Genomic DNA, 15274 nt, shown 5'->3' with positions numbered 1-15274 from the left:
AAAGAAAGAAAGAAAGAAAGAAAGAAAGAAAGGAAGGAAGGAAGGAAGGAAGGAAGGAAGGAAGGAAGGAAGGAAGGAAGGAAGGAAGGAAGGAAGGAAGGAAGGGAGGGAGGGAGGGAGGGAGGGAGGGAGGGAGGAAGGAAGAAAAAGAAAAAGAAAAAGAAAGAAAGATGTGATGGTGATTATGTTCAAATACAGCTTGGACTAGATGGTTCTGAGGATCGTTCTAGATCTAAAATCCTGGGATTCTGTGGCCTGGATTTGAGTTCCACTTGTGCTACATACTAATCACATAATACTTAGTTACTTAGTTTTCTTAGCTTTAGTTTCCTGAAGTATAAAATTGGAAAGATTGCTTATATGTTTATTTTGGTCTGAACCTATGATTTCACTAATATAGGCCACTCCCTGGTGAGAAAATGCCCTTTTCCAATGCAGAGAAGCAAGGAAGCATAAGTGCTTAATAAATATCATATATAATGTTATATATATATATATATATATATATATATATATAATCTTCATTATATATTATTTATATATAACAAATATAAAAATAAACACATTTCAGATGATTCAAAAGACAATGGAAAGACATAGACATATTATAGATATAAGTAGGTAGTGACCTATTGCCAACAATTACTTGTATGTAAGAAGTGGTACAAAAAAACCTGATTAAGGACACATGTGACCAGATAAAAGGATGTACTGTCTCTGGCTATGTAGTGAGGGTGTAGAGATAACAGATAGAAAGCCTAAGTATTACCTACAAAATATTAAAAGACCCAGAGCAAAATTCCAGCTCATTAGATAAATCCACAATGGAGGATTTATAGAAGGACACAGGAAAGTGGGAGTTTGCTACTTATGACCTGTATGATTTTAGGCAAATTATGTAACTCTCACCAGTGTGCTTCCCCCCAGCGATTATCAGTTAACTAGATTTAATTAGCTTTTTAGAAAAGAGGATTTACTAAGGTCATATAGTAGGAAGAATTGGCACAAAAATAACCCCAAGGTGGGGACACGTTCTTCCACAGATACTTTGTAGTCCAAGGGAAAGAGCTTAAGTTTAGAGTACGTGTAGCAAATGAGATAAACTCACAGCTCCTAGAAATGCTTTTGTTGGGCGGCCAGGTAGCACAGAGAGTGAGAGCACTAGCCCCAGTGTCGGGACGACCTGGGATCGAATCTGGGCTCAGATACTCAGCACCACACCCAGAAACACCTGGCCCTGTAACCTTGAGCAAGTTACTTAACCCCAATTGCTTAGGGGCGGCCAGGTGGCTCGGAGAGTAAGAGCACCGGCCCCAGTGTCGGGATGACCTGGATAAAATCTGGGCTCAGACACTTAACACCACACCCAGAAATAACTGGCTGTGTAACCTTGAGCAAGTTACTTAACCCCGATTGCTTAAAAAAAAAAATGCTTTTGTTGCAATCCTTTTCTGTCCTACGTGGAGCCCTCATGGGACTCCCCTTAGGTGAAGCACAGTTCTCTACTGGACTTGTAAAATTTTAAAGCTTCCTTTGCTCAGTATTTCTACTTTGTCCTCGGCTCCCTCTGTACACTGCAGTTCCAGGGACAACGTATGGGTCTAAACCTTCCAGTCCACTAAAGTTCACACAGTCCTCCTCTCATCAAGGTGTAGAGGAAGGGACCAAGTTTTACTGTTCCCCCCCGCCCTTAACAATTCATTTCAAGAATTTCTACGGAACTGCTCTCTCAAACAAGTTGCCAGACACACAAATACTGAGTTCTGAACCATTTCCTTACCACATCAATTTGTTGTTGTTCAGTCATTTCATTCATGTCTAACTTCTTTGGGGGTTAAAAAACTCCATTTTGGGTTTTCTTGGCAAAGATACTGGAGTGGTTTGCCATTTTCTTCTCCAGATCATTTTACAGATGAGGAAACTGAGGCAAACAGGGTTAAAACTTATACAGGGTCACACAACTAGCAAGTGTCTGAGACCAAATTTGAATTTAGGTTTTCCTGACTCCCGGCCAACACTCTATCCACGGCACTGTGCTTTTTATAAAGGATCATGGCATGACAGAGCATACATTAGTTTAATGCCTTTAACTGATTAATTCATTAGAGATAATCTCACCTGATAAACGCATCAGGACTAGAGCATGTTGTTAGTTATTTTAAGTAGGATGGGATGATGGGTTGATTCACTTCATCATCTCCTACTCTTGAAATAGATCATAGGATCATTGATTTAGAACTGGAAAGAACCTCAGAGGCCATCAAGTTCAACCTCCTCATTTTACAAACAAGAGAACTAAGATTCAGAGAGGTTCATTGACTTACCCAGGATCACACAGCTAGAAAGTATGTGAAGAAGGATTTGAACCTGTCTTCCTAACTCCAAATGCAGGGCCTTACCCACTACACCACCATTTCTCTGATCTCTCTCTATCCTTATATTTACTACCATAGCCTTAGTCTTTGGGACTGCCATGTCACAAACTGTAGTCCTATTGACCTTGAAGTCCAATAAAATTGCCATCTCCTTTTCACATGAATTGCTGGCTATTTAAAAACTATTCGAGGACAAAGTTCATGCCTTAGGTTTGACAGCAATATCAGAATGTAAATTCTTCTAGGGCAACGATTTTCTTAGGTTCTTTAATATGTGTTTACACAACAATGCATATATATGAAGGCACTCAACATTTTCTTAGCAAAGAGAGTCCATTTTTGTGATAGCACACTAAGCCTTAAAGTAAAGAAAGAGAACTCAGAGTGAAGTCCCAAGATACTTGTATCTTCCTTTCTACATCAGTTGAACAAGCATGTTGTATGTTCACAGCCACTTAAACATCTTAGGAAAATTACTGGCATCAAGAGAAATAAGGAGGTTCAACTGATTGCATGTATTCAAGGATATAATGAATCACTATGTATATGTCCATTACTGTAAGAGAAAGTATGCTGGCTACACAAAATCCCAGAGCAGGATGAGACCTTATAGGCCAAATAATCCACCTGGTACCTGACCCAGAATCCCTGCTACAATACTCCCAGCAAGTGGTCATTCATCCTTTGCTTGAAGACATCTAATGAGAAGCAACCTATTACTTCCTATTCCACTTTCAGATAGTCCTAATTGTCAGGAAGATTTTCCATATTCCAAGCTCAAATCTACCCCTCTGCAACTTCCATACACTGCTCTTAGGCCTTAGTCTAAAATCAAGAAAAGCAAGGCCACAGGGCCTCTATTCCAAATGATGCCTTTCCTAATTTCTCCCCAGTTGCTAGTGCTTTTTAAGCAATTAACTTTTACTTACCTTATATTTAATTTGCATACATTTTATATTTGGGGCATCATCTCCCGAGTTTACTCCCCTAACTTGCACTTACAATGTCAAGTTAGGTCTTCAAAGGATAGCTAATTACTTCTCTCCAAAGGATTCTAAGGATAACCCTAAGGGGTTGGGTTTTTACTACTGTTATTTATGAGTTCCAATCAAATGTGCTCCCATTGATGATCAGCCGGAGTTCATTAGCTTTTAGAAAAGGTATTTTCTAGGAAGGTACATCGAGAACCATTGTTACAAAATCATCTCCCCAAACTGAGGGTATACTCTTCCCTTGTACACACAAGTTCCCTAGGGAAAGTGGGCCTAAAACTAGAGTGAATACTAGAAGCTCTTTTCTCCCTTCATAGAGCTTTAATGAAGTTCCCTTCAGGTATAGCTTTCTACAGGGCCCTTTTCGAGTCCTGAATCTGTCTTTTGTTGGTGGGTTTAGTTTTTCCTTAGAATGTCTCAGCTCCAGACTCAGATGCTGCAATCAACCACTGTCACTCCAGAAATACTACTAACTGTGGTGGACCCTCAAGATCTTTTGACCTTTCAAGGTTCACAAGGTCATCACTTGGTCCTTGAGAGGTGTGAGGAAAAACTTGATTGTCTTTCTTAATGGAAATTACATTTCAGTTGTCCTTCACCACTGAATTAGATTACCATTCAACAGGATTACATTGACACTCAGCTGACCCCCTGCAGCAATTTGTGCTTCAAACAAGCTTTCTGTGTTATACATAGGCCTGGAGATGTGTCTAATTCTTTCAGTCACAAGACATTTTCTGTGTGGGATCATCTGTCTTCATAAAATTATTAAAGTGCTTCACTACTCCCAATTTAATTAGTGACTTGTTTTCACCTTTAAATGATTTAGTAAATAGAGAAATCTGGGCCTTCTATGTTTAATTTAATTGGGGTGGCAATAGAAATCCCCCCAACCCTTACATATCTATGGGTGTACATGTTGTTTCCCCCATGAAATGTTAACTTTGAAGGGAGTATCTGTTTCGTTCTTGCCTTTGTAGACCTAGTGTCCAGCACAGCACCTGACACATAGTCTGTACTTAATAAATGTTTGGTTGATAATCAACCTTTCTTGGCACAAACAGGCTAAACCTGTTCCATTTCTACCTCCACCAGCTCTTCTGTGATGCCTTCTTCACTTTTTAAATAAATACACCCAGGTCTTCCTGCTTTGGCAGGAATTCTTTTCCACCGTACCATAAGAATCAGAACCAATCAATCATCCAACATTAATTACATTTCTACCATGTGGCAAACACTGTGTTAGGTATAGAGGATACACATAGTAAGAATGAAATAATCCCTGTTCTCTAGGAGTTTGCATTCCACTGGGGGAGACAACCACTTGTGTGTGTGTGTGTGTGTGTATGTATGTGTACAGAATAACTACAAAGGGAGTCAATACAAAAAAAAATACAAGATAGGGTAGGAGGTGACTAGCATGGGGAAAAGGGGAGGGGAGATCAGGAGGTGCTTCATTAAGAGATAGTACTCAAGTCACACCTTGGAGGAAGAGAGGGGTTCCATATGGTGTGAGATGGGAGTACATTCCAGAAATGGGGGTGGGGGGTGGAGTAGCCAGGGCAAAGGAGCAGAGAAGGAAGTATACAAGAAACAGAGAAAAAGGAGAGTTTGACTGAATCACAGGGTATGGAAAGAGTAGTCATGGATAATGAGATAGGAAAGATAGGTTGGGGCTAGGTTATGAAGGATTTTAAAAGTTAAATAGAGGAGTTGATATTTCATCCCGATTGTAATCAAGAGCCACCCACTTAAGTTTATTGAGTCGGGGAGAGATATGATCAATTCTGTGCTTATGGAAAAATCACTTTGGCAGCTGTGTAGGGAATAGACTGGAATGAGGAAAGGTCCATTAGGAGGCTGTTGCAATCATCTAGGTAAGAGGGGCTGAGGCTCTGAACTAAGGCGATAGATATGTGAGTGGAAAGAACAGGTCGGATTCAAGAAATGTTGAGGTAAATATGGCAGATTTGGCAACTGGTTTTATGTCCAGGGTGATAGAGAGTGAAGGGCTGAAGATAATGCTGAGGTTACACATCTGGGAGACTGGAAAAATTTTGCCTTAGACAGAAATAGGGAAGTTTGTAAGTGGAATAAGTTTGGAGGAAAAACAATGAGTTCTGTTTTGGACAGGTTGAGTTCAAGATTATGACAAGACCTTTAGTTTGAAATGTACACTAGGCAGTTAGAGATGTGAGAGGGAAGCTCAGGGAACAAACAGGCTGAATATGTAGATTTATAAAGAGATGATACGGTATGCTAATGAGGTCACCAAGAGACAGAACATAGAGATAGAAGAGAAGGGACCAGGATGGAACCCCAGGGAGCACCAGTGCTTGGGGGGGATGGGATATAGATGACAATCCAACAAAGGAGGCTAAGGGGCAGCAGACAGATGGATTGAAGTAGACTAGGAGGAAGTAGTGTTATGAGAAAAGAAAGTGTCTAGTAGGAAAAAGTGGTTGTCAGTGTCAAATGTAGCGGGGAGGTCAAGAAGGATGAGTGCTGAGGAAAGACAATCAGATTTAATAGCTAACTTAATAAATCAGTGGTATCTTTGGAGAGAGTGGTTTCAGTTGAGTTTTGAGGGTCAAGTCAGACTGCAAAGGACTGAGATGTGAGTGAGAAGATTTGAATTATAAGAGAAAAATTTCTAGGAGGTTAATTGATAAAAGGAGTAGAAATATGGGTAAATAGATTGAGAGGATGACACTGTTCTCCCTACCCCCAAGGAATTTATAAGTTTGATTGGGGAAACAAGACATAGAAAGTGAAAGTACAGATAGGTCTCAATTAGAATCTTGTCATGGGGTATCATTTTTCCAATTTTCTTTGTTTATATCCATTGGAATCGATTGCCATAATGTACATATAGGTATGGACAACTAGTAGAACACAGGGCCTGGGAGTCAGGACGATCTGAATTCAGATCCGGCCTCTGACACTTCCTGATGTGTGACCCTGGTCAAGTCTCTTAACCTCTATTTGCTTCAGTTCCTCATCTGTAAAATGGGGATGTGCCAGAGAAGGAAGTGGCAAACCACTCCAATATCTTTGCTAAGAAAACCCCATGGACAAGTCTGTGGGGTCACAAAGAGTCAGAAATGACTGAACAACTGAACAATAGCAACAACATATAGCTATAGCTTCAAATAGAATGAATTTGAATGATGGGACCACTTCGAGGACTCACTATTCACAATAATCAGGAAATTTATATATATATATATATATATATATATATATATATATATATATATATATATACATACATACATACGTGTGTGTGTGTGTGTGTACTAAGTGAGATACAGGAAATGTGTTAAAGGATTTAGAAAACACTTCATGGGTAGGATAAGAGCTTCAGGGGATCTTGAATGTGTTAGATTGGGATAGATATGGGGAACATAGACAGCATGAAAAGAGGTGGGAACATACATACGAAGGACAATGAGGAAATGAAGCTGACAAGAGTGGAGGGGTAAAGGGTGGTAAATACTTAGAGGTACAAAATAGCCCTCTTATCTCAGCATCCGATGCTGGTTGGAAGGAGGTAAACTTTGGTACTTCTGGCATGAGTATGCTTTTTCCCATCCAATGTCCTAAATGTAAATGCTAACTAAGGCTTTCAACACAGTTTTTTCAAAAATGTCCCCAAATAGTGTAAAAATGGCTTAGCACCCCAATGTGCTCTCCAGTCCTAACTCTACCAGAATCAATTCATAATGAACTGCCTGTATTGTTTGATAAAATCTGGGTGCTTGATATTCATCAGAGTGCTTTAAAGTAATATTTTTTTAAATGCAATGTTTGAATAAAACTCCAAATCAATTTTACCAATGACTTTCATCTTTCAGTTCCAAGCTTTTCTATATTTCCAGGCAAACATAATCTCCAGGTTTCTAAATCATTATAGTTAATTCACTAAAACATTCTTGTTTCCAATGCTTATGGTGTCCACAAAGCCACAGAGCCTTTCAAGTTCCTTTTTATTCTTTTTCCTTCAAGCCAGGAAGCCATGTCTGCCAAGAAGAGAAGAAACCAGGGCCTCCGAGGCCCCAAAGTTCATCTTCCAAGCCAATGTCCCTAAAGACAGTTCAGTCAGACAGGGTGGGCAGCATTGTACTGGACACCCTCGTTGATTTGAAACTTAAGGAGAAAAAACAAATAGTCTCACTGAGAGGCAGTGAAAAATACTTACGCAGACATTTTATATAAATTCTGATGAGACAGTGGAATCCTTAATACAACGGAAAGGGAATTGGTAGAGTACATTTCAAAAATGTTGGGGAGGTTATGACATATCCCTTAAAGAAGTAGAAAAAGCTTTTCTATAAAGCATTAAATATGGATAGAATACACATTTCCTTCAACTGTACAAAGTTTAAAGACCTAAAATACTGTATTTGGATGAGGATTCTTTATTTGGATTAGTGAAATGTTAAACTAATAAAGAAATAATTTCTTCTCTGATAGTTTAAATTTTGTATAATTAAATTGTATGAAAGCAAATCTTGGCTTACTTAGGAGAGTTTTATACCCATCACTAGCATGGGATCTTTGACTCAAAAGCATTGACATGCTGTGAAAGCTCATTTCCTTCCCACAGCAACTATCTTGGAACCTAGCATTGTGATCCTCTTGTGATAGGTACTACAACTACTCCTGGACCACTACCTCCTGGGTCCCATTGTCACATTACTTCTTTCTTCTTCTCCAACCCCTAGTGGGTCACTTACTCTTTCAAATTAATGTGACCTCTATGCCACCACCCTGCAACTGAACTTGTCCTAACAACTGGTTATGTTGCTTAGCTTCTGTCTTTCTTTTTTTTTTTTTTGATGGTGAAAAATACGCTGAACATTTCCTATTAGAGAGGTGACGACATTCAAATCTATTCGTATATGATTTTCCTCGTTGGTAGAGAATGATTACTTGATGCTCTGCACCTTTATGAGGGATATAGTTGGAGAGAGGTTGAAAGAGGAAACATTCTGGTTTCCAGGTTTCCATCTTTGAGAGGGCATACATGTGTAGGCTCTCTTCAGAGAGAAGTCCTTGGATGGAAAGACTCTACAAAGAAGCTAATATGTAGAGAAACCAGCCCTTCTATCATGTCCAAGCTTCCTGGGACTCTGGGGAATTTCTCACTGGGTCAGATTGAAGATTCTCTCTCTTTGGTTGGGTTCAAGTACCTCAGTACCAGAGGAAGAGCTTGTTCATTCTGTATATTATCTAGTAAAGTGGCATACCTTGTATATTTGATCCCTGGAATGTGTCATTTTTAAACACCTCTCCTCAATATGACAAAATTATTTTCAATAACAATCACTAATAAAATTAATAATAATGTCCAGAAAATGCAGTGACTGTGTATATGAACTTTATATGCATATGTATCTATATGTTTATGTACACATAAATACACAATATTACATGATCTATATAAATAATCTTGCCAGTGAAAAATTAAAATGCAAAAAAGAAAAAAGTAATAGATTAGTATTTTTAATTATATTAGACATTTAGGGGAGAAATGGAAAAATTTTATACCTACATCTTGGTCTATTGCAGAAATGAATAATATCATTACAATTGATGTTTTTAGGCCTTAACTTCTGAAAATTTATCAACAACTTCATCAAAATTGATCTTTGTATATGCACATTCAATAGACAGTATAGTCAGATTTGTCTATCTCTCTTTGCTCATAGTTGGTCAAAGAACACTTTTTAAAATTCATTTTAATTCTTAAAATTTTCTTTTTCCTGAAACAACTGTTAAACAAATTGTTAGAAAAAAATATTAAACAAGAGGATGCTTGGCAGCAATTTATAAAAATTCCATTTCGGAAGGGAATTTTAATAAACCTGAAACATCTGCAAAAGGTTCAATTCAGGCAACTACTGAATAGAATCACTAATGTAACATTTTATTTTCTTGACTCATTCTTTGGTTTTCAAAAAATTACATAAAAAGAAGAAAAAGATTCCATTTTAAAGATATTATTCAAATGTTTCACATATCAACTAAAATTTTTACTTACCAAACAAAAATATTATATTTCACAGTTCAACTGTTTTAAATTTTAAACACAAAAACTCCAAGTAGTCACAAACAACTACAGAACTAACATAACTCTAGTTCTGTTTTTCCATCTTGACAATTATTGTGCTATCATTGTTAATTTCAAAGCTATTGTTTAGATATAGGAATTCCTACTATTGTAGGAGTTGTAGATGTGAATTGTTCCCAAGTGAACTCAAAGAATTCCAATTCAATCAATCATTTATTTGCCACCTACTATATGATTCAGTTTCAATAGTTCCAATCTGACCTGTTTGAACATGCAAAGTAGTTCAGTTCAATTCAACAAGCATTTATCAAACAACTTCTACACCAAGGTACTGTGCTAAACATCAGGGATACAGCAACAATGTCTCCCCTAAAAGAGTTTACATTTTACCAAGAGAAAACAAAACACATGTAGATAAGTATAAGATATATAAAAAATAAATACAGAGTAATAGAGGGATTGCTGAAAACTGGGGAAATTGGGAAAGGTCTTGTGTAGGAGATGACACTGGATCTTTGAAGAGATAATATTTCAAGAGGTGAGGAAAGTGGGCAGTTCAGGCACAAGACGTGGCCTGTAAAAGGTCAGAGGCAAGAAATGGAATGTCCTCTATGAGAGATAACAAGAAGGCCTTCAAAGAAATGATACCACTAAGGGAAAAGCAGAATTTGTTCACCATGTTAAAATGATGAACAAGTAATGAGTTGGAACTAGGAAATTTAGTAACATGCATTGGGGGAACAATGTGAAATAATTCTGGAAAGATCAGTTGGAGTCTGACAATGAAGGGTTCTACATACCAGATAAACGGAGAGAAAGCCAGTGCATTGTCATGGTATGGAAGAGGGGGAGAGCCTGGCAGTCAGAGCCCTATACTCAGAATGAGGCAAGTGGGCTTCCCCACTATGTAGGTTTAAGTAAACCAGCGAACTCCATATTGCCTTCCTTCTTTGAAAAAAAAGAAAGTTACAGCTTTTTTCATCTCTTAGGAGTGTCATGAGAAAACTAAGTTATTGGTGTGAAAGCAATTGGAGATAAAGGCCTAATATAAATAAAAGTCATTGTTCTTAGTACAGGAGGAGGTACTTGCATACCACCAGTCAGCAACCCCCTTATACCCCTATTGTCTTCTTGACTGCCCTTTCCAACTAAGGGGCAGTTCTCTGGGTGGAATGGTCTGATGTCACCAGGGGCCTCCTGCCACGGAACCTTCAGAGCTGTTTGGACCTAAACACTTAGCTGAAGTCAGCGCTCCATGGCGATGCTAGTTGTTTGGTGAGAGAGAAACTGCTATTGAAAGGTCTGAATCGACTCAGAGACCTGGAGGAACCCACCCAGGTTAAAAACTGAGCTATCTCTGTGATACCTTGAGCCATCTGTCCCCAAACCATGTTCTCAGTAAGGATCCCCAGGGTGAGGATCAGGACAGGACGTGCTCTGGAGACTTCAGGTAAGTGAGCTGGGATCAGGTAAAATTGTGAGGGGAAGAATTTCAATGTTAAAAAGGCAAATTGAGAAGGGAAGGGGAGAGGGTAAAAAGAAAAAGGAAAAGGTATAAATAAGACCAAGAAGGAGAAAAAAATGAATTTACAGAAAGATCTATACCCCACCATAGAACAGAATCCTGATATAGGATCCTGGGAAAAGATACGTAGGGGCAGAATAGTGGGGAGAAGATACAAGAAAGAGCTAGAGTTCTCATTGTGCTCATTATATAGGATAAGCTCAATATGAATATACTTTGTCCAGCAAAAAGTAAGAGAAGAGATTAGGGAACAACCCCTGTAGGGGGTAAATTTCACCTGGTTAATATGTTATGCTAGGTTCCTTCCCCTAATCTAATCCCAATTCAGTGCAACTTTTAGATAAAGCTCCATACAAAGATTTATGGTGGATGTAATTAGGTTAAAGCACTCTCAACCTACCAACAATTACTTGCACACAAGAAGTTACATAAATGATGTCATCAAGGACATATATGGCCAGAAAAGCAATGACTGGCCATGTCACAAGAATGATGAGTAAAGAGATGGATAGCCCAAATGTTGATGCACTGATATCCATAAAATAGTAAAATATCCAGAGCAAAGGCTTCATCATATTAGGCAAATCTTCTATGGAAGATTTGCGGGAGGGTGTGGTCAAGAATTACACATGGATAGATTGTGATCTGTACTGATGGAGTACTTGCAGCAATGAGATCACAAACCTACTGAAATATTCATACCAAGGCAGCAGGTTAATGGAGTCACTCATTCCCTCTACCTCCTTACATTAACTGTCAATGAGGGCCCAGGCTTGGCCACCATCTCTTCCTGCAGTTTCCAGGTGTCCTGGTAGGCTCAGGGTCAGAAGGGTGAACTGGAGGGGGGAGGGGAGAGGGGAGAGAAGATGACCCAGGTGGGTCTCTTCCCTGTTCATGTGAAATCTCTATTCCTACAGCCCCACAGGACAGCAGCCCTCTGGCCTCCACATCTACCTCCTCAGGGTATATCCCTAAGCTGAAGGCCTTGAGGAAGAGGGGTCTGAAGAGGGGCATGTGGGCTGTCACTAGTATGGAAGGAACCAAGCTCTGCATGAAGAAGAGAAGGAGAGCCAATTTCCGCCCTGAGGATCAGGAAGCCTTCTACAGACTTCTTGGTGTGTGGCCTGAGCAGACTTTTGGGATTTTCCATAGAGAGGTTCCATAGAAGAATGATCAGTTGCTCTAATCTATCTCCTGGGAATTACATCCTAGTGATTTTCAAAATTCAGTTGAGGTAGGGAGAAGATCACTTGGCCTCCCTTCCATGGGGCTGTGGACTTTTCTTTCCTCCCCATTGTAGTGATTCCAAGTGAAATGGGCCCCTACCCACCATTTACCTCTATCAAGTTCTTTTGGGGTAAAACAAATTATACTTTATCAGCTCACATGCCATCCAAATCCATTGGTCCCACATTCCCATTCAAATACCATCAGAAAGCATCAAGGTGTGGGTAAGAACAAAAACAATTGATTCCACTTCTCACAGTCCTACAAAAGGACAGTCTTCTAATCATCTGAGGTCTTATCCACTGGGCCTTGAGGCAGCAGAGCTATCACTTGTAGATAGACATTTAGAAATAGACATTATTAATAGTAACAACAGAGAGGGAATATCTAGAGGAAATATGCTGAGACAGGAAGCCTTAGAAGGAGTTTGTGACTTGCCAAAAGTCACGGAGCTAAGAGGCAACAGAAACCCAGTCTTCTGACTCTTTAAGTTCTGTTGGGGTCCCCCCACACACACACACACCACATTGTAATAGAAAAAGCTTCCTCTCCTAGACCCTATTCCCTACCAGAGAAGGAAATGTGGAAGGAAAGTCAGCTTCTCTTCCTTCCTGAGATTTCTTTGGGAAGAAATTTCTCCATTCACAACACTGGGCTTGGTCTTCCCAGCTCTGTCACCCTATGCCTCTGACCCATTCACTCCCTCTGCAGAGGATCCTGTCATCCAGAGTTTCTTGGAGGCTGACATTTTCCTAAGAGTATCTGATAAGGTATGGAAAATCCCAAAGGGTGGGACCTGCAGAAAAACTTGGGGGAGTGGGTATGGCAACTTAGATTTTCTCCCTGATTAGAGCAAAGCCAGTGAAAGAATTGGTTATATGAAAAAATAAACTTGGGCAGGAAGACTCGAGGAGATTGTGGCAAGGGACATGGTGTTTGGATATACAATATTTCATTTTTGTCCTGCCAAATGACTCAGTGACTCAGTCTCCATCACCCTCCTGTTCTCTGTTCTCTTGGTTCTTAACATATCTCTCTCCATTCTGGATAGTATCTACTCTCCATGGTGGTTGAATATTTTGGCCGAGTGGGACTCCCAGGAGACTGCTATAATAGGATCCACTTTTTCCTCGCCCTGTGAGTACCACCCCTGCCCCCCAAAAAACTTTGTTGTTCTTACTTTTCTGATTTGAGAGACCACTGAGAAGATCTGCATTTCAGAGCCACCTCCTGAATCTCTATGCTCTACCAATATTTTCCAGAGCAGGTGCTCTGATGGGTTCCCATTATAGTCTTTTCCCCTTGGTGGTTCCACACCATATTCATGGATGATAGGAGAGGATTCTTAAATTAATAATTCCTCCCTCAGTTAGGGAAAGATAACCACCTATTAGGAATGTGATTAACAAAGCAGCCAGGGCTCCTCCCTACTCCTCCCACTCACTTAAATACTCATTAGCTAACTCTTAAAATCTAAAATGAAAAGGATTCTCTGAAGAGTATACAGAAATTAGTCCCTGAAATGGTGTAATTTCTCAACCACAAGTGAAAGTCACCACCCCACACATCCTCAGCATCTCAGATTCTTTTGTACTGTCTCTCTGGACCCCAGGCCAGTTCTTAGAAATTGGGTCCTTCTAGGGCAGCTGGGTGGCGCAGTGAATAGAGCACTGGCCCTGGAGTCAGGAGGACCTGAGTCCAAATCCGACCTCAGACACTTGATACACTAGCCGTGTGACCTTGGGCAAGTCACTTAACCCCAGTTGCCCTCTGGGAAAAAAAAGGCAAAAAATAAAGAAATTGGGTCCTTCCCATAACCATTATCCTGAGGGGGGCATGAAACTAGTACCCAAGGTCCAAAGATTACCCTCCATTCATTTTCTTTTCTAGAACTACATCTTCCACAACAGTCTGAAGAATAGAGAGGCTATTGAGGAGGAAACTAGATGAATATTTCCATTTCTCTTTGACAGTTATATCGCCTGTGACATGGAAGAAGACAACCCTGTCTCTAAGTGGAGCATTTTCCCTTTTGTGCTCGGGAAGAAAGATTGGCCCATCCTTTATAAGGAATTTCTAAGGCTACAAGCAGATTTCTTCCATGCAATGGGTGGCAGAGCCTGGGTCACCCCAGAGATATGTGAAGAGGTCAGTTGGTTTTGGGGCAGGGGGAGAAAGTGGAGATGAGGCAAAGATGCTAGATTTTTATTAGTACATTTCAAAAGAGTAGGAAGGAAAAGGAAGAAAAAAAGTAATAACTTCACAGCAGTGTACATTAGACTTCCCTGTATGCATTCTGCATTACTGCTTACCTGGGCCTCTTGCTATTCTTTGTGTACAACGTTCTATCTCGTGCCTCCAATGGAAATGTAAGCTCTGTGAAGGCAGGGACTCTTTTTTCATTTGTCTTTGTATTCCCAGTGCCTAGCATAGTACATTGTTCATAAGAGATCCTTAATAAATTCTTGCTGAAGGAGAGGGAGGAGGAGGAGAAAGAAAGGAAGAGAAGAAAGAAGAGAGGGAGGGAGGAAGGAAGGGAGGAAGGAAGGAAGGAAGGAAAGAAGGAAGGAAGGAAGGAAAGAAGGAAGGAAGGAAGGAAGGAAGGAAGGAAGGAAGGAAGGAAGGAAGGAAGGAAGGAAGGAAGGAAGGAAGGAAGGAAGGGAGGGAGGAAGGAAGGGAGGAAGGGAGGAAGGAAGGAAGAGAAAAAGGAAGAGAGTAAGAAAGATATTGAAGGTCTACCTGAAACCCTTATGCAAAAACTCCTCTGAAGTGCAAAAAGAAAGCTTCCTTCCCACCCCCACCCCCATATCTTTCTCCTTTCTTTCCACCGCTTAAGTGGAATATATAGACAAAGTCAGAACTGCATTCCCCACCTTATGACCTATAGCTAAGTTGCCATGGTGCCGCAACACAGAAGGGCCCAGGGGAGCACATCCTCATCTTAGAACCCTCCATTTCTCACAAACAGTCCAGTTCGTGGAGAAATGGGACCCATCAACCTCTCATGTTTACCTTTCAGATCCAGGCCCAGAATCCCCTCCACTGGGTCTGGACCCGAGAGCGGCACTACCTCCCCTAG

The 15274-nt window shown here is 40.2% G+C and overlaps 1 protein-coding gene across 1 annotated transcript in view; it reads left to right on the top strand.

The window, feature by feature from the left end:
• Positions 1 to 15274, top strand: part of LOC138152181 (putative speedy protein E7) — a 62118-nt gene extending 46844 nt beyond the window's left edge. Inside the window, exons 2-6 of the mRNA XM_069075963.1 lie at positions 11886 to 12083; positions 12907 to 12965; positions 13247 to 13332; positions 14169 to 14343; positions 15215 to 15274. Coding sequence (XP_068932064.1) covers positions 11886 to 12083; positions 12907 to 12965; positions 13247 to 13332; positions 14169 to 14343; positions 15215 to 15274 — 578 coding nt within the window. The remainder of the gene's footprint in view (positions 1 to 11885; positions 12084 to 12906; positions 12966 to 13246; positions 13333 to 14168; positions 14344 to 15214) is intronic.

The sequence above is a fragment of the Petaurus breviceps genome, unplaced genomic scaffold (genome assembly GCF_028583685.1).
Source record: "Petaurus breviceps papuanus isolate PSGF00001 unplaced genomic scaffold, PetGlider_PUasm1.0 90919, whole genome shotgun sequence".
Classification (NCBI taxonomy): domain Eukaryota; kingdom Metazoa; phylum Chordata; class Mammalia; order Diprotodontia; family Petauridae; genus Petaurus; species Petaurus breviceps.
This window is presented reverse-complemented; position numbering and strand designations above follow the sequence as displayed.